General features: G+C 38.2%; 1 protein-coding gene across 4 annotated transcripts in view; it reads left to right on the forward strand.

Annotated features, from left to right (window-relative positions):
• Positions 1 to 357: 357 nt before the first annotated feature.
• ALG5 (ALG5 dolichyl-phosphate beta-glucosyltransferase) overlaps positions 358 to 20,427 on the forward strand; it is a 49,716-nt gene continuing 29,646 nt past the window's right edge. The window contains exons 1-7 of one of the 4 annotated variants that reach the window (XM_081129707.1): positions 358 to 490; positions 894 to 1,506; positions 5,001 to 5,172; positions 5,553 to 5,599; positions 6,778 to 6,846; positions 9,594 to 9,686; positions 13,500 to 13,613. In XM_081129707.1, coding sequence (XP_080985833.1) covers positions 5,034 to 5,172; positions 5,553 to 5,599; positions 6,778 to 6,846; positions 9,594 to 9,686; positions 13,500 to 13,613 — 462 coding nt within the window. In that variant the 5' untranslated portion in view covers positions 358 to 490; positions 894 to 1,506; positions 5,001 to 5,033. Of the gene's footprint in view, positions 530 to 893; positions 1,507 to 5,000; positions 5,173 to 5,552; positions 5,600 to 6,777; positions 6,847 to 9,593; positions 9,687 to 13,499; positions 13,614 to 20,427 lie in introns of all 4 variants that reach the window. The other 3 variants (XM_081129706.1, XM_081129705.1, XM_081129708.1) reach the window with 3 other exon arrangements.

Here is a 20,427-nt window from a genome sequence, read left to right on the forward strand (position 1 = left end):
TCGTCTAGGACGCCAGTGGGCCCCAACGAGGAGACCCTAAAAGCCAGGGCGTAGCAGGGGTGGTTCCTGGCTCGCCTTTGTTTCGACAGTCCCTAGCTAGAAGCCTCTCTAGGTTTCCTTGCTTTCTACGCGTTTTGACGAATCCGCTATTAGAGTTGAACGTCTCTTTTTAGAAACTGTGGTAGTTCAGGAGTTTAAGAGAAAACCGAATTTATTAGCATATAATCCAGTATTGAGTGTGAAGCATTACTGTAAAGTTTCTGCGCCCTTTTCCCGCTTTTGTTTTAGGCTAGGCCCGAGTTTTTATTCTCCCAGGTGAAGAGCTCCCACCTCCAGCACCGGAGGTTACGTAAATTTCCTGTGCGCTCACTATCCGCTCCAGGTTATGCTTTGCAAGTTCGCGGGGCGGGCTCCAAAGGAGCTGCTGGTTTTGTAGGTTGTGTCATGGCTCAAGGCTTCACCTCCCTTCTGGATAGCGTTGCCAGATAAAGTAAAGTACAATTAAATTGGAATGTCAGATAAACAAAAAGTAATTTCCTACTATGAGTATGCTCCCGGTGATGTATGTTAGTGGTTCTTAGCAGGGGCTGGGGGAGTGGGTGAGAGTTTTAGAAATAATGGTGATGGTTGCAGAAAATTGTAAATGTAACAAATGCCACTGTATGGCACATTTAAAATGGTTAAAATATAAAAAGATTATCTGAGTTTTAAAAAATTACGTAACACACCAAAACTTTTAAATGGGAGGGTTGTATGGTGTGGAAATTAGATATTAATAAGGCTGTTAAAAAAAAAACAAAACAAAACTTGCTTATCTGAAATTCAAATTAAGTGGACAGCCTGTATTTTTACTCGCTAATTCTGGCAACCTTACTTTGGTACTGAAAACCCAGCACACAAATACTACGTGTTCTTCACTTCGCCGCGCGAGGGCGCTGTGGGCAGCAGGTGCCGGGCCAGCGCAGCCTCTCTGCCGAAGGGAGGCGGGGCTTTGGGACCGGCTTCCGCAAGTGTGTAAGTGCTGGATAGGGCGGCGGCGTCTGCAGCTGGGCCATGGAGGATGGCTTCGCTCCCGCTGCAGCTGGTGGTGCTCGGCGCGGTGCTCTGTGTGCTGCTGGTGGCCGTAGCCTTGATACTGGTGAGAAGAGGGATTGGGGACTAACGAGGGCCTGGGTTCATTGCTCTCCTGAAGACAGGGCCCAGGCGTGCTGTCCGCTCTGCCGGCTCTCCGGTGTCTGTCACCGTGCTTCCTCCCAAGCCTTGACCCCCGAATTCCTCTTCCGAACTTCACGCCCCCTTTCTTCCGTGTTCATCTTTATTTTGGAGCTCCATCTCCCTACGTACCCAGAGCCTTGTACTTTTGTTTGTTCACTTTGGGACGTGCCCACCCGCTCTTCACTCTCCCTCGTGGCCCCGGACCCGCTGCCCAACCTCTCCAAGACTTCCTCCAGGGTCTGCAGCTTGTGCAGTTCTGGCCCCGCTGGAGAGGTCTTGAGTCCCTAGAAGGTGAGTGCTCTCTAGACTCCCTTTTCCTCATGTGGCTAAGCAAATAGCGGTGGCAGAGCACTAACAAAAGTCATGTTACAAATTGGAATAAATTAATGGATCAAGAAGACCCACCAGGAACACAGAAAGACCAAGCCTGATGTTACCATCTGCTTGGGGGTTGTTACGTGCCAGAATTAAACACTCTAAATTTGCTGCCTCAAAATGATGCAGTACAGTAGAATTCAAGCTAAGATTTTCTTTGCCATTATTGTGGAAACACAGAAAGATTGTAAATACTTGCTGATCCATAAGTAGTAGAAAGTCTGCCAAGAACTTTTCCCCATATAATTTGGAATGAGCCTGCTCTGTAGTTAGTTAATGGAGGGGTTTCAGCTTCCTTGACATTCAGATTAGCAGCCAGGAAGGCCTCTCTGTCGTCTTGGCAGAAAGTCTATAAACTCACAGCTTAGAAACAGTTTAGATAGAGAAAAAGCACTGTATCCTGATTTCTTTGGTGATTTGTGTCTGAGTGAGAGAGGAGTCCTCTTTTTCCCTTAATGGTATATGGAGATTTTAGATTTTTTTCAGGGTTTTGAGCAAATCAGGTTGTGGGCATGGCAGGGTTTGACAAAAATCATAGATTGATCTGCCTTATGTTGAATCTGTTCCAGATTTACATGTGTACATTGAGTTTGTACTGGAACTATTTGAAGTGATTATAAGAGCTACTATTTATTGAGTACTTACAATATATTGGGTATTATATTCAGTGTTTAACAGGATTATCCAATTTGATCTTAAAACAACACTGACAAATGTTACTAGCTTCATTCAACTGGTGAAGAAACAGGTTAAAGAGAAGAACTCATACACTCAAATGTCACACAGCTTGTGGAACTTTTTTAAAAATGCCAGAGCATGCCCTGCCCGACATCGCTCAGTGGCTGAGCATCGACCTAGCATCCAGGAAATGGCAGTTGGATTCCCAGACAGGGCTCATGCCTGGGTTGTGGGCACGATTCCCAGTTGAGTTTGTGCAGGAGGCAGCCGATCAATGACCACTCTCTCATCACTGATGTTTCAGCTCTCCCTCTCCCTCCCTCTCTCTGAAACCAATAAAGATATATTTAAAAATAAATTAATAAAATAAAATGCCAGAGCAGGTAATTATTACCCAAAAACCCCCACTAATCTTGTTTTATGTATATTATATATATATCCACCTTCCATACATACTTTCTCCCCACCCCACTTCTTTCTGGATTATTTTAAAGCAAATCCAAGACATAATATTTTATCTGTAAAGCCATAGCGTTTATCTCTAAAGATAGGAACCCTTTTAAAATATAATGGCAGTAGGATTCTCACAAATAATTTTTTTATGTTAACCATTACTTAGTGGTTTTAAATACCCCACCAGTTCCAATGTCTCATGTATATCTTAGCAAGTTTTTTCCGGTCAGCATTCACACACACTTAGCATTTCATTGGTATGGCTCAATCTATAACAATTTCTCTTCCCTTTTTTCCCCCCTTATCTTTAACAAGTGGTCATTTTTCCTGTGGAATTTCTCACAGTCTGCATTTTACTGGCTGTACGCACGTGGTGCCTTTTAACATCTTACTCTGTCTCCTGAATTTCTTGTAAACTAGTAGTTACATCTAGAGACTTGATGAAATGTATGTTTGAGTTTTTTAATCAAGAAAAGTGTGTGAGTGATGCTGAATACTTCCTCTTTTATCTCATCAGGAGACGTATAATGTATGATCTCTCTGGTGTTAAGATGTTGTTAGTCTGACCCACCAGTTAAAAAATTTATCATTTACCTAATGGTTTTAGCAGTCATTGATGACCACTACCTATATCCTTATTTCACTGGGAGTATACCTAAATCCATTATTTCACTGGAAAAAGTAGAATATTCTAATTGTATCATTCCTTTTTCATATATTAGAAATCTGTAATGAAAAATAATTTAATCCTCAGCTGTCAATTAACCTGAAATACCATTCATACATAAAAGGTAAGATAGAAAGCCAGTTTTCAAAATAATGACATAGTTTCCTGGCATCTTACAAAGGTGACCAATTAATTTTTTATTTTTAGTATCATTATGAATCCATGATTTAAAATATTTTCACCCTAGCCAGTTTTGCTCAGTGGTTAGAGCATCGTCCCTCGTACTAAAGGGTCTGGGTTCGATTCCAGCCAAGGCACGTACCTCAGTTGCAGGCTCAATCCCAGGCCTTGGTCTTGGCGAGTGCAGGAGGCAACCAGTCGATGTGTCTCTCTCACATCGATGTTTCTCTCTCTCTCCCTCCACTCTCTGAAAAAGCAATGGAAAAAATATCCTCAGGTGAGGATTAAAAAAATACATATATATATTTTAATTTGTTTCAATGGATTGCAGTAATTTGATGCTCAAATCCTCCCATCATAAGCCAATGAGAGCACCTCAAGTTGGCTACTTTGTCCCTTTTGCATGGCCCTCATTATCATTGATATGCTCTTCCTCCATTGCCCATTTCCTGCCCCATACCTGAATCATCCATTCCTCTTAGGAGCACTGGATTGCTTTTAGTGGGAGATGGAATTTAGAAAACACAATCTGGACACCAGGTGTGCAGAGCAGTAACTCTGACCTACTAGTCTGGTTATTGTCCGTGCTCACCAGTCAAAAACATATGCAATTTCAGTATGTACCCAATGGAATATTATAAATGGTTGTCAAATTACAAATGAGTAACATCCCAAAAATATGTAGACTAATTATTTAGAAAGCAGAAAGTGTGCCAATAGAAACACTATTGCAAGGAATTGTTATTTCCAAAGCTAGTTCCTAATCACATATGGAAGGGAGCTATATAATAGTAGTAGTACATGACACCTACCAATATTTGATACATAGCCTACAAGTTTGATACTTTACTCCAGAAAATACTGTATTCTGAGTTGAAATCTGGGGTAAGTACCAAAAATGTTTGAGCATTACCAGGCCCCACTATGGGGATTGGGAGAATCTTCTCTTCATACCCTGGGTGGACCCGTTCCTGGATGGGAGGTCTGCCCTCATCCCACATGTTCCAACTGCTATATGAACTTGTCCTCTGTCACATACAGGCTCCAAGTAGGGATGGAACCTCACTGTGTATATGCCCGGGATCGGGAGTTTGGTGCATCTAAACTCCGCACAGTGAGCGGATCGTACTTCTGTAATTTGTTCCCTATTAGATTTGGGATGACAGAGGCCTAGGGAATGACAGGTAGGAAGAGACAAAGAGCCTCTTAAGGTATTAATACCTTACTATGGATAATAGGACAATCATCATTCTTAAGACTGGTTTGAATTTTGGAGTCATGTCAAGACCATTGTTAACGGACTAAAAACTGAGAATAAATATTTCAACAAAGGGGGAAAAAAAAAAATCACATAAGTGATACAGTGTTCAAACATAATGAATGTAAAAGAGGTCAACCTAACAACTTATTTTTTTAACATACCTGCTTTTAGATTTCCTTTGTTGCATTTATAACTGCTACGGAAATGCCACCCCTTCATCGACATGAAGAAGAAAAGTTCTTCTTAAACGCCAGAGGACAGAAGGAAACTCTACCCAGCATAAGGGACTCACCTACTAAACAACTTTCTATTGTCGTGCCTTCATACAATGAAGAAAAACGGTGTAAGCCTTATTTGATTTTCTGGTAAGGGATGATTTGGGAAGAAATGAAAATTTATAGTATTGGATTTTACTCTCTTTCCCAGAACATTAGTAGATGTGGTCTAGTTTGTTGGTAGTTGCAGCTCAGAAAAGGGGAAGAGAATATTAGCTGTGAGCCATGAGCAGCAGCATGAAATAATGAAATGGAAGTGTTCTGGAGGAGTAATGAGTAAGATGTGAACAGTTGACAAGTGTTCCAAATGAAAATGACTAGTGCAGGAAGGTCCCAGAGGAGCCCCTTAGATTATACGGATTTATTCCACAAGTAAACTCTGAGTATGTTAGAATTTGATAAATCATTTTCAAAAGCAATTTTTAATATACTTTTTTTTTTCTTTAAGTGCCTATAATGATGGATGAAGCTCTGGGCTATCTAGAAGAGAGACAGGTATTATGGTTTCTCTTTCAATATAATGTCTCCAATTAAAACTAGGCCAGGTCACCAACTTGTGGACCCCAGACCATATCCACTGTGAGGGGCAGTGTCAGCCCTGCTTGGGCCATCATTATCACTGGCCTCCCTGTGCTCAGCTTGTGGCCAGGCAAGCCCAGCATGTAGCCTACTACCTCCAGAGGCAGGTGGATGACCCAAGAGCAAACTGTAAAGCTGAAATTTCTCTTATGTACCTGCCTACCTACTTTTTATACTCTCTTACCTGATGATATACATAAAAATTGAGTGATAGAGTGTCTTCAGACTTTGTGTGACGGCACAATGCTCTTTTCACTTTTGTGACTTTTTAAGAAGTTTATTTGAAATACTTATAATTAAGGTGAAGTTATTTTGTATTTCTTTATTATTCTTATGAGTCCCCTGTCCTCTTCTTTCCCTGCTAAAGAAAAGAAGGGTAATATGTGCCACTGTTTTATATCATCAGCTGCTGTTGGAATCTCCTTGAAGAGTTTAAGAAAAGAAATAAGCTTTGTGGCTGAATCTTTTTAAAGAAAATTCCTTGTTTTGATTTACTTTAGTTTTAGGTTTTTTGTGTAAAGGGGAAATAGAAGACTCATCAAAAGAGAGGAGTTTGAATTATCTACTCAAAAATTAAATTTAAAGAAAAGGGAAAAGGAATTGAGGCCTTATTGTATATGAGGCTTCTACCTCTTCTATTACACATAATCTTTACACCAGCCACATAGACTAGGTTTTTTTTTGTTTTTAATGAGAAAATGGGCCAAAAATGTTAACTTGCCTAAGATCATAAGGCTAAGAAGTGCATCCAGATTGGAATCTGCACTCTCTGACTTCAAACCTCCTGGGCTTTTTTCTCATACACCTGGTAGCATCTCTCAGATGTGCTCAGCACCACAAGAACCTGGTTACTTCACTGACATGGTACAGAGTTGGCGATGGGAAGAACAGGATGCTCACAGAGACTTAATCAGTATCTGCCCTCTACTCCCACCCAGGGTCTCTTCTTTGCTCTGGCCTTTTTATTTTATGTGGCTTGTACACTTCTTTATACTCAACACTAAAACAATTATTTTTTAAATTTCTTACAATGTTTTTAGAATTCTCTATGGCAGTTATTCCAAATCATGGTATTTTATTTTTGCTTCTTACAGAAACAAGATCCTACTTTCACTTATGAAGTGATAGTAGTTGACGATGGCAGCAAAGACCAGACTTCAAAGGTAAGTAAACTTGCTTTTAGAATTGCCAGTAGATAGAAAATATGGAATAATTTAGCAAGTGTAAAATCTTACTTTTGCTCATCAGAAGAGAGCCTAAAGCTTTGTTATAGTATGGGTAGTAGAAGCAGCAGAAAGATTTCATTTATGGAAAGCTGGAAAATCCACTGCTATTCCACTGTTCTGTGAGACCAGGGAAGCTTTGAAGATCACCAAGTTGAGAGACAACATGCACAACAACAGTTCGCACTGGCCAGTGGGGAATCCTCTTTGCCCATCAGTTTATGGTTCTTCTTTCCCTAAGCATGATTCTGTTCTTTATGCTACACCTTGCCTGACAGATTCTAAAGCAGTCATTTAAACAGGAAGATGCCTTCATATCACCACGCAATAGCAGGTGTGTCCTTTGTCATACCCCCATGTAGATTTACCCAAAGGAGGTAACAGTGTCTTCGAGTATTATCCCCTTTCATTTCTCCATTCCTAGACATGTAGCTGCCAGGCCCAAGTACACTGATTTTTGCAGTAGTACGTTTATTAAGTCTTGCCAGTGATCCTGATAAATTATTCTTCAAACATCTAAATGTTTTTTATTAATAATGCTTTGCATTTTTCTTTGATAATTCATATTTCTATAATAAAAGATTCATTTAATGGTGCTATAATATTCTTGTTAAATAGCAACATAATGTACCTTATAATAAATACAAAGGGAAACATCTGTTTACTTAATTATTCATCAGTAATGGTTTTTGTAAAATACCAATTATAACTGAAGTGCTGGACACTGGAGGGACCATACAAATACATGAGCCCACCTCTTTGTGTAAGAAGCCTTCAGGACTGTCATGCAACATGCCTACACATTCTCCAATGCAGGTAAAAAGTGGGGCTGAAAATAAAATGCTATAAAGAATTTATGAGAAAGAGAAGTGACTTTTGAACTAAACCTTTAAGGGTGGTTATAACTAAGAACATAGAGGATAGTATATTCAGGTTGAAAAATAGTGTAAACAAAGGCATAGAGGCCAAAAAGTATTATGGGATCTCTTTCAGGAAGAATAAATGCTGCACTTTGAATAATAAATATGATGTGAAAAATATAAACACATACTATGCCTGAGATGTATTAGTATGTGGAGAGATATTGCTGCTGAGATTACAGAAGCAGCATCAGCCCAGCTGAGGAAAAGCAGCTTTTCAGTTCTCATATATTCCCTTGTCACAGAATTGCCAGAGATCCAAACATCACATCCTAAGCAGTAAGAAACAGTCAGGACATTAAGATTTGTCTTTGAGTGCCTCTCTCCTTTTTAATTGGAAATAGAAAGCTTTACCAGAAGCCTTATCCTCCAGCAGACCTCCAGTAGATTTCATAAGCCAGAATTGGTGGCATGACAACCCATGCCTGCAAGGGGGGCTGAGAAAGTACTTGGCAAAGAAGATTTAGACCAATCGTGATTCATTGCCTGGTGCTGTACACACTGTCACTATGCAAGACTGAGGCCATAACAGCAAGGAAGAAGGAGGCATTGTTTGTTGGGTAGGTAGCCAACAGTGCCTACCAGTGCTATAATAGGAATATGTACAGAGGACTGTGGCTGCATTTGTTCATTGAGATTAATCAATTCTAGACTATGTGTCAGGCACTAGAAATAGTAATCTTAGCTTTTAAGTAGCTTACTGTCTGGCGGGGAAGGTCTGCAGTTACAGTATGTGATGAGTGAAGTAAAAGTTAAATGGGAAAATGCCTTAGAACCTATTAGAATTACTTTTCTTTTCCCTGGAGAGGAAGTTGAGGATGAGCATAGAAGCTAGGAAAAAGACACAGAGTTTGAACTTCATCTTAAGCTGGCCTGACAGGAGGGCAAACACCAGATGAGAATACCTTCACAACTGCCCATGGAAATAAGTGCCAAAAGGAGAGGGTGCCATCCATGAGGAGGTTAAGAGGGGTGATATGGAAAAGCAAAGGTTATGAGCTGTGCTGCAATGGCTTGAAGACTAAATAAGTGATGAAGAGATGTAGATGGCAATATATAGATGTATATATATTATAGATGTAGAACATTATTTCATGACTGATTACAAATCAAAGAATATATAAATAGATGTAGATCATTATTTCAAGACTTTGGCTATAAATCAAAGAATACTGGCAGTTTCTTAGGATAATAGTGAAATCAAAGGAAAGTTTTTAGTATGCTGGACTCTTGCGCACGCTTGAGGCTGTGTATCCAGCAGAGAGGAAGAGATTGAAGATTCAGAAAAGGGTAAGTTATAGAATGGATATCTGCTGAGAAAGAAATTTGAGTGAGATTTGAGGGAAATGGTCCAGAATTCAAAAAACCTCTCTGGGGAATAAGATTGGTTGCTGACAAGTAAACAAGTCATTAAGCAGTATTGGAGGCTCAGGTCACAAGTGCGTACATTATCAAATGGATTTTGTTTTATTCTGGCAGCTCAGTAGCTTAGGTAGAGGAATCAAGATAATAAGGGACAGCAGCTTCCTGTTAAGGTGGTTCCTCTGCAGGAAAGTGAACTCTGACTTCAGCCCAGTAGGTCAATGTCATATCTTCACACCAGGAATTCAGCAGCTCCCCTGGGCCACCAAAATGCATGGTGGGTATAATCGCATCACAGGAAGAGGGCAACTGGAATAGCAATGTTTAAGCCAAAATGAGAAACCCACTTTGTTACTATCTTCTAATCCAAGTTAATTTTTTTCTCACTTTTATGTAATTTGACAGGTAGCTTTTAAATATTGCCAGAAATATGGAAGTGACAAAATACGAGTGATAACACTGGTGAAGAATCGTGGGAAAGGTGGTGCTATTAAAATGGTAATACACAGTTTCAACATTTTTATCTAAAATATTAAAGATATTTTGACCTTGGCTGGTGGTGCTCAGTGGTTAGAGCATCAGCCCACGCACTGAAGGGTCTCAGGTTCAATTCCCAGTCAAGGGCACATACCGGGTTTGCAGGTTCGATCCCTAGCCCTGGTTGGAGCACATGCAGGAGGCAACCAATTGATGTGTATCTCTTGCATCAGTGTCTTTCTCTCTCTCTCTCCCCCTCTCTCTCTCTCCCCCTCTCTCCCTCTCTCCCTCTCTCCCTCTCTCCCTCTCTCCCTCTCTCCCTCTCTCCCTCCCTCTCTCTCTCTCCCTCTCTCTCCCTCTCCCTCTCCCTCTCCCCCCATCCCCCTTCCACTCTCTCTAAAAATCAATGGAAAAAATATCCTGGGGTGAGGATTTAAAAAATTAATTAAATAAATAAAATATAAAGCTATTTTGAATAACCTCTTTTGTAGACTGTAGTCCATGTGAATTCTACAGCTAGCTAGTTGAATACCAGGATTTCAAGTTAGTGGGAAATTACTTTTAATAATAGCTTTATACATATATGTATATTTGATCAAATCTGAAAATATTCCATATCTATAACATACTGGTTGATTCAGAAAAATGTTTATCTTAATCAAAGTTTAAAATGTTACTATTTTCCTGTGTCTTTGGTAGAGTCACTGGATAGTAAGATTATGTGATTATTTATTTATTTATTTTGCAATTTACAAAATAAGCATGGTACTGTAAATTAAGACCAATCTGATATGGTCTATTCTGATGAAATTTATAGTCTAATAGAAAAGGTGATTGGACTTATAAGAGAGAAACAAATGAAGTGCTATAGAAATTCCAAGGAAGAAGAGATTACTTTCACCTGAGCATATTAGGTAGGACTCAAGATACACTAACAAAAAAAACAAAAGTCACGTGAAAAAAAAATTCAAATAATAATTTCCTAAATGACTCAGAGTTTTATTCTTTATTTAGCACCTCCTCACCCTCCATAAAAGAAATCTAGATATTTAGACAGTCCAGGACTTGTTCAACAACTCCACTGTGCCATCAGAAACCCAGCTCCTACCTTTTCACTCCTTTTTCTTCAAGCACTCAGACGACTCCTGGAGCACTATCCATTACATCCACATTCTAGACAGGAGGAAGGACAAAGGGCAACTGGTTTCCTCCCCCTTTAAGGAGCTTTCCCAGAAGCTCCACCCAATGACTGACTTAAATTTCACTGGCCAGAACAGTGTCACAGGGCTACCTCTATTTCCAAGGAAGGCTAAAAAATGTTTTTTCTAATATATTCATTCCCAACTACATCAGAGTTTCATTAGTAATGGAGAAGGAAAGAAAAGATATTGTGGTAGATAAATAGCAGTCTTAGGCACGTGAGGAAAATAGTAGACTTCACAAAGGAGCTATTGGCTGAAGCTAGGCCTCCAGTGATGGTGAGTTCTGGCTTTCACTTGTTTACTGATTATTTTGAACTGGACAGTAAATTAACCACTTCAACATAATTATCGAATTTAATCCTCATGTTGTCTCATGAATTAGGTCCTATTATTTTGATTATATAGATGTGGAAATTGAGGCATAGATAGGTAGAGTAGATTACTCAGGGTCCCATAGATACTAAGTCTAGATTAGGTTAGGTTAACCCTGAAATCCATGTTTTTCCCTTGTTTAATACTGCATGGAGAGAGTTCTGAGAAGAGCATGCCAGACAGCAAAGCAAGAAAAGACAGAAGTAGAAACTTTTGGTATATGTATTAAAAACAGTGAATCTTCTGGCTGGGTCACAAAATATGAATGAGAAAAAGAAAGTAGAATTGATGCAATATCATTGTGGGCTTTAAATTCATCTGTTCACTTATTTATTCAGCCAATATTTGAATTCCTACTACATGTCAGGCACTTTATTAAAGATACCAGGATGAAAGACACCATCCTATCCTTAAGGATATCAGTTTAACATTACTGTAAATGCTATAATAGACTATATGCGAAATGTTGGCACTACCCTTCACCAGGGAGGAGCAGCAAAGACTTTCCACTGGAGGTAAATTCTGAATGGAGTTTTCAAGGAGGATTAGGAATTATCCAGGCAAAAGTTGAGGCAGGGAGTTTGCAAAGGAGGAACATTACCAAAGGGACAATAAAGGAACTACTAGTGATCCTTGGGGTTTGACTTTAGAAATAAGGCCAGAGGGGTAGGTGAGTTCAGATCATGAACTTTGGGCTAGGGGCTTTTAGACTTTTAGCGTTGGCAGAGCAACAGCAGCCAGGGTAGTAGTTTAGGCAAGATATAATGAATATTATTTGGATTATGATAGTAACAACAGAAGAGAAGAGGATAAATGTAGGAGGTATTTAAAATGAGACTAAATTGGATCAAGTAATGGAGAGGAATGAGTTGCCAGTGGCCTTGGGTAACACTGGAGGAGGAGCTGATTTAAAAGACTATTTCGAGTTGAGTTGGAGCCATATTAAGTTTGAGGTACGAAGTAGTGGTATTCAGAATAGCCTGGAAGAGGAGATGAGTGAGTCATCTACACACATCAGATGATATTGGAAGCCATTAAATTGGCAAGGAACAGGGAATAAAGAAGGGCCAGGACCAAGCAGTGGGAAAATGAGGTACATAATGGGGAAGAAACATCAGAGTAGTCAGAGAGGACTGGCTATGACTGAATGGCAGTGAAGTAAAGGAACAGTAGCAAGCATTAAAGAACCGCCCTTTTAAAAATAGATGAGGCAGCTTTAATGTGTTAGAGGACCAAAGGTGATTTTCCATTAATGCTAAATAATGACCTCCAGTTCACGCTTATCATGTATCATTGAAATAGTCCTTAATTGTTTGTTTTTCCATATTAAACTGATAGCCTCAAATTTTGTACCTTGCAATTTTTTTTCTAAAACTTCATATATGTTGTTCAGGTGTTAAATATAACACTTTTATTTCTTTTTTTTACGCATATTCTAATGAGTATGATAAACATTACAGATGATAATTAGTGGGCCTATACCATAGAATAAGTGATCAAATTTCTGTCTGCATTTGTATATATCTTATCTGCAGTCATACTCTTAAGTAATATCAAAGCTGTATTTTACTGAATCAAGCCATAGATATGTTTATACTTAAACAATGAATTCACTAAAATGCACCATGAAATTAAGTTTATGTGTATATACAGATATAGTTTATTTCTGTGTCAAATATATACTAATAGACCCATATTTTGCACAAAAGACCAGTCAATTCAAAATTGAGTGGCATAATTTTGCTAAGTGTCACCTGACATCATATAACAGAATATATTTGGATATATCTGCACTTCTAATTTTTAGTGACATTCTATAATTCTTTATTTAACTATTTAAAATACTTTAGATTCCAAAATAATAAAAAATTGTTATGATGCATTTCACAGCAAATTTGTGTATTTGTTCAATCTGTTCATAAATATGTTCTCAATATGCTCTGCTAAGTGCCATGATACATAAACAATACATATATTATAATAGGTATTTCACATTTGTAATAATAATAATGCAGAATATCTTTGATTTGTCAAAAACTTTTCTTAGCGTGATATTTTCCAAAGTATTAGTTGGATGACCTCACAAAGTTTTTAAAATTGTAAAATAGGCATTAGATACATTTAGGAAGATCTTATCAATGTAATTTGTTTTAAGTCAACTTCAGCCTCCTTCTGTAAGCAAAACAGAACAGACTGATATGTCATTGAATTTAACCTTAATTTTAAGCAACTCTTTTTTAATTGAATTTTTTAAATACAGGGTATATTCAGTTCTCGAGGAGAAAAGATCCTTATGGCAGATGCTGATGGAGCCACAAAGTTTCCAGATGTTGAGAAATTAGAAAAGGGACTTAATGATCTACAGCCTTGGCCTGTGAGTATAAGAATATAGTTTAAATGATATTCAATCTAGAATAAAGGGGGTCTAAAATAAAATGAATATGAAGCTTACCTGTAATTTTAAAAACTAGGGGGTATGAAAACTTGGGGGGGAAAAACTTTGGACGTATGAAATTCTCTACGGTCCTACAGAAGAGCTATTCGTTTTATTAAACATTCACTGGTTTTCTGAGGTTCACTTGACAATTATTTAATATTCTGGCCATCTCTCAATCTTTAATTGTTTAACATTTATCATGCATACATATTAAAAGCATAGACTGAGACTTCCAGGTAAAGATGTGAAATAAAACTGGATCACAGAATCTTGTTTGTAATAAAACATACACGAGTAGCAACCAATCAAAAAGATTATATGCCAGAAAAAGGATCCAAGATGGCTGCAGAGTAGGTGGAAGCTATACTCATCTCCTCCCAGGACCAAATTGGAATTACACCTAAATTATGGAACAGTCATCATGGATGACCAACTGAAGACTAGCTGAAGAGAAGCCGTGTTGCAAAGATTTTACAGAGGAAACCACATTGAGACTGTTCCAAACAAGTTATAAGATGCTGCTGAGGCCAGTCACAAGCAGTGTCTGACATTGTCCTGTACCAGAGTCCATTCCAAGAGGTCCAGAACCAACACACCCACTGGTCAGGTTCAGACAAAAACAGAGCAGGATCCAATAAGCTTCACAAGAAGTATATCTAAAGGGAGATCTCGGCAGGCACCAAATCCTGGTTAGGGGAATTCTGCTTCTTGTGGTCAAGACCTGCACAGCATCTCTCACATGCCATGGTCAGGGTTGAAGCTCACAGTCAGCTAGGCTGAGGGTCAATCCCACACATGAATGGGCCAACAGCAATCAAGACTCAGTTACAAGAGGAGGGCCCACATAACCCGCACAAGGGACATTCCTGAGCACCCAGCTTAGGTGATCAAGGAGACTGGATCACTGGACTGCACTGGACACCTACTAGATAAAGCCACCCCACAAACACTAGGGGTCATAGCAGATCTACCTAATACATAGAAACAAACACGAAAAGGCAGCCAAAATGGGGACACAAACATGTCCCAAATGAAAGAACAGGAGAAATCTCCAGAAAAAGAGCTAAATGAAATGGAGGCAGGCAATTTATCAGATATAGAGTTCAAAGTAATTGTTATAAGGATGCTCAACAGCATGAAGAAGGACATAGAAACCATAAAAAGGACCAGTCAGAAATGACAAATAAACTGGAGGAATAAACAATCAAGTTGGATGAAGCAGGGGATCAAACCAGCAAGTTGAGGACAAGGTAGAAAAGAATATCCAATCGTAGCAGCAAAAAGAAAAAAGAATTTTAAAAAATGAGAATAGTTTAAGGAACTTTTGGGACAACATGAAGCGTAACTACATCTACATCATAGGGATACAAGAAGAAGAGACGGAGCAAAGGATCAAAACCTATTGGAAGAAATAATGACTGAAAACTTCCCTAACCAGGTGAACTAAAAAGACATGCAAGTCCAGGAGGCACAGAAAGTGCTAAACAAGATGGACCCAAAGAGGTCAACACCAAGACACATCATAATAAAAATGGTGAAGGTTAAAGACAAAGAATTTTAAAAGCTGTGAGAGAAAAACAGTTGGTTACCTACAAAGGAGCTCCCATTAGACTGTCAGCTGATTTCTCAACAGAAACATTTCAAGCCAGAAGGGATTGGCTTGAAATATTCAAAGTGATGGAAAGTGAGGACCTACAAGCAAGACAACTCTACCAAACAAGGCTATCATTAAAATTGAAGGACAGCCCACCTGGGCATGACTTAGCGGTTGAGCATCTTCCTAGGATCCAGGAGATTGCGGTTCAATTCTCGGTCAGGGCACATGCCCAGGTTGCAGGCTCAATTCCCAGTCAGGGGCATGCAGGAGGTAGCCGATCAATGACTCTCTCATTGATATTTCTCTCTCTCCCTCTCCCTTTCCCTCTCTGAAATCAATAAAGATATATTTTAAATAAAAAAAATTGAAGGACATATCAAGAGGTTCCGAGACAAGAAAAAACTAAATGAGTTTTTTACCACCAAACCAGTATTACAAGAAGTGTTAAAGGGCCTGCTTTAGGAAGAAGAAAAAGAGGAACATGGTTAAAAGAATAAAATGGCAATAAATATGTACTATCAGTAATCAATTTAAATGTAAATTGCTTACATGTTCCAGTCAAAAGACATAGGGTAGCAGAATGGGTAAGAAAACAAAACCCATATATATGGCTCTCTGCAGGACACATCTCAGAATGAAAGATACAGACTAAAAATGAAGGGATGGAAAAAGAGATTTCATTCAAATGGTTAAAAAGAAAACAGGTAGCAATATTTATATCTGGTAAAGTAGACTTTAAAACAAAGACTATAAAAGACAAAGGAGGATACTACATAATGATAAAAGGAGCAATGCAAAAGAGGATATAACCCTTGTGAACAACATTTATGCACACAGCATAGGAGCACCTAAGTATGTATAGCAAATCTTTACGGACAGAAAGGGAGAGATTGATGATAATACAATCACAGTAAGGGATTTTTACACCCCATTGAAATCAATGGATCTTCCAGATAGAAAATCAACAAGGAAACTGTGGCCTTAAATGACACACTAGACCACGTGGATTTAATTGATATCTTCAGAGCATTTCACCCCAAAGCAGCAGTATTTACATTCTTTTCGAGTGCACATGGAACATTTTTCTAGGGTAGACCACATTACAACACAAAACAAGTCTTAAATTTAAGAAGGTTGAAATCATATCAAGCATCATCTCTGACCATAATGGTATGAAACTAGAAATCAATTACAAGAAAAAAATTGAAAAACAGGAGGCTAAGTGACATGTTATCAAACAATGAATGGGTTAGAAATGAGATCAAGGAAGAAATCAAAACATACCTTGAAACTAATGAAAATGATGAGAACATAAACCAAAATCTGTGGGACACAGCTAAAACAGTCTAAGAGGGAAATTCTTAGCATCACAGTCCTATCAAAATAAACAATCTAACTTTACATTTATAGGAACTTGAAAAATGAAAAAACAAGCCCAGAGTAAGTAGAAGGAAGGAAAAAATGATCAAGGTAGAAGTAAACAAAATAGTCTAAAAAAATACAAAAGATCAAGAGCTGGTTCTTTGAAAGGTAAACAAGATTGACAGACCTTTAACTAGACTCAAGAAAAAGAAAAGGGACACAAGTAAATCAGGAATTAAAGTGGAGAAGTGACAATTCACAACAAAGAAATACAAAGAATTGGTAGAAAATATTACAAACAACTGTATGCCTATAAATTGGACACTAGATGAAAACTAAATTCTTATGAACATACAACCTTCCAAAACTCAATTAGAAAGAATTAGAGAGGGTGAATAGACAGATTACAACTAATAAAATTGAAGCAGTAATCAAAAACTTCCATCAAACAAAATTCCTGAATTGGGTGGCTTCACAGGTGAATTTTACCAAAAATTCATGGAAGAACTAACACTAACTTTCTCAAACTATTCCCAAAAATTCAAGAGGGAAGGCTCCAAAGCACATTTTACAAGGCCAGCATTATCCTAATTTCAAAACCAGATAAAGACACTACAAAGAAAGAAAATTATAGGCCAATATTCCTGATTAACATAGATCAGAGCAGAGGAATGCCCAGCGCCAGGGCCATTTATGGCCTGCAAAATCATTTGGTCTGGCCCTGCCAAGGCCTCACCAGAGAAGCATTTCCAGCCATCACATTAGGGGTGAGTTAATTAAATGTTTGACCAAATATAGCAGGCTAATTTTTAAGTTGATAATATTTTATGGCCCACGAATGATGTTATAAATATCCAAATGGCCCTTGGCATAAAAAAGGCCCCCACCCAGACATAGATGCTAAAATCTTCAACAAAATATTATCAAACTATCAAGCAATACTTCAAAAAGATCATATACCATGATCAAGTAGGATTTATCCAGGGAATACAAGGTTATTACAATATCAAAAATCAATAAACTTAATACACCACATAAACAAAATGAAGGGTAAAGACCACATGATCATATCAATAGATGCAGAAAAAGCATTTGATAAAATCCAGCACCCATTTATGATAAAAACTCTGAGCAAAGTGGGAATAGAGGGAACATACCTCAACATAATTAAGGCCATATATGACAAACACACAGCCAACATCACACTCAATGGGAAAAAACTACAAGCACTTCCCTTAAGATGAGCAGTAAGACAGGGATGTTCACTTTCACCACTCTTATTGAACATAGTACTGGAAGTCCTAACGACACATTCAGACAAGAAGAAATAAAAGGCATCCAAATTGGAAAGGAAGAAGTAAAACTTATTATTTGCAGATGAGATGATGCTGTATGTAAAGAACCATGAAGGCTCCACCAAATAACTACTAGAACTGATAAATGAATTCAGTAAAGTAACAGGATACGAAATAAATATCCAGAAATCATTACATTTTTATACAGGGATAATGAACTATCAGAAAGCGAAACTTAAGAAAATCTCATTCACAATTGCTCAAAAAGAATAAAATGCATAGGAATAAATTTAACCAAACGTAAAATACCTGTACTCGGAAAATTATAAGTCACTGAAGAAAGAAATTGAAGAAGACAAATAAGTGGAAGCATATTCCATGTTCATGGATAGTAAGAATTAACATCATTAAAATGTCCATACTACCCAAAGCAATCTTTAGATTCAATGGAATTACTAACAATATACCAATGACCTATTCCATAGAACTAGAACAAGTATTCCCAAAATTTATGTGGAACTACAAAACACTCCTAATAGTCACAGCAATCTTAATAAAGAAGAACAAAGTTGAAGGAACCGCTCTACCTAATATCAAACTATACTACGAAGCCATAGTAATCAAAACAACATGGTACTGGAATAAAAAACAGACATATAGATCAATGGAACAGATTAGGAGCCCTGAAGTAAACCCATTCCTTTAATAGTTGACAAAGGAAGCAAAACATACAATAGGGAAAAGATAGTCTGCCCAGTAGATGGTGTTGAGAATATTGAGCAGATACATGCAAAAAAATAAAGCTAGACCAGCTTCTTACACCAGACACAGGAATAAACTCAAAATGGATTAAAAACTTAAACGTTAAACTCAAAACTGTAAAAATCCTAGACAAAAACATAGGCGGTAAAATCTCGTATATTTCCCATAGCGATATTTTTTCTGTTATATCTTCTCAGGCAAGGAAAACAAATAAAAAAAACAAAAGGGGGACTACATCAAACTAAAACTTTTTTGCACAGCAGTGGAAACCATCAACAAAATGAAAAGACTACCCACTGAATAGCAGAACATATTCATATTCAAAATTTATAAAGAACTTATAAAACTCAACACCAGAAAAACAATTCAGTTAAAAAATGGGCAAAGGACCTGAGTGGACAGTTCTCCAAAGAGGACTTACAGATAGCCAAGAGAGATATTAAGAGATACTCAACCTCACTCATCATTAGAGAAATGCAAATTAAAAAAAAACAGTGAGATATCACCCCAAACCTGTCAGAATAGCTGTCATCAATAAATCAACAAACGTGTTGGTGAGGGTGTGGAGAAACGGGAACCCTCATGCATGTTGGTGGGTCTGCAGATTGGTGCAGCCACTGTGGAAAGCAGACTGGAGTTACCTAAAAAAATTAAAATTGGAACTGCCTTATGAAGTACGCAGCAATTCCACTTCTGGAGATTTATCCAAAGAAACCCAGAATACTAATTTAAAAGAATATATGCACCCCTGTGTTCATAGCAGCATCATTTACAATAGCCTTAGATTTAGAAGCTGCCTAAGTGCCCATCAGTAGTAGATGAGTGGATAAAGAAGCTGTAGTACATTTACACAGTGGAATACTACTCAGCCCTAAAAAAGAATGAAATTTTACCCTTTGCAACAGCATAGATGGACCTGGACAGCATTATGCTAAGTGAAATAAGCAGTCAGAGAAAGATAAGTACCATATGATTTCACTCATAGATGTAATCTAATGAACAAAATGAACTAATAAGCAAAATAGAGACATACTCAGAGATAAAGAACAGGCTGACAGCTTTTGGGAGGGGGAGTTCAGCACTGGTTGGGGGGCCTGGAGTGACTGAGTTAAAAAAAGAAAAAAGAAAGAACTCATCAACAGGGACAATAGTGTGGTGATTGCCAGGGAGAGTGTGTATAAGAGGATGTGTGGAGAATATTGGGGGGATAAATGGTGATGTGTGAAGACTTGACTTGCAAGGGTGAACACAAAATACAGTGTACATGATGTGTTGTAGAATTGTGCACCTAAAATCTGTATAATTTTGTTAGCCAGTGTCACCCCAGTAAATTTTAAAAAAAGTTTATGTGCAACTTCATGCCATAACTTCAAAAAGTAAAGGCCTACTACTCCCCCTTCTCTGTCTCTTTCTCTCCTTCCCTCTTGAGCTGCTTGTGCCTTCTTCCTTTGGGTGTGTCTCTTTGCGTTCCCTTCTCCTAAGCTCCAAGGGCCCTTCTTTTGCCTCTGTAACTTGTTTCCTGAGCCCACACAGTCCAGCTGGCTCACTTCTTCTACCTCTGACTTTCTAAATAAACTTTTGCTTGTATTTTAGTTTTGGCTCTGAATTCTTAGCCAAAACTCAAGTACCCAAGTTGCTGAACTGAGTTCCAGTCTATAGTAACATTCAGGTGCCTTTTGACTCACACTTATAAGAAGAGGCACGAGAGAAATATCTTTCCACCATGTGAGGAGTT

Source organism: Miniopterus schreibersii (genome assembly GCF_964146895.1).
Source record: "Miniopterus schreibersii genome assembly, chromosome: 2".
Classification (NCBI taxonomy): Eukaryota; Metazoa; Chordata; class Mammalia; order Chiroptera; family Miniopteridae; genus Miniopterus; species Miniopterus schreibersii.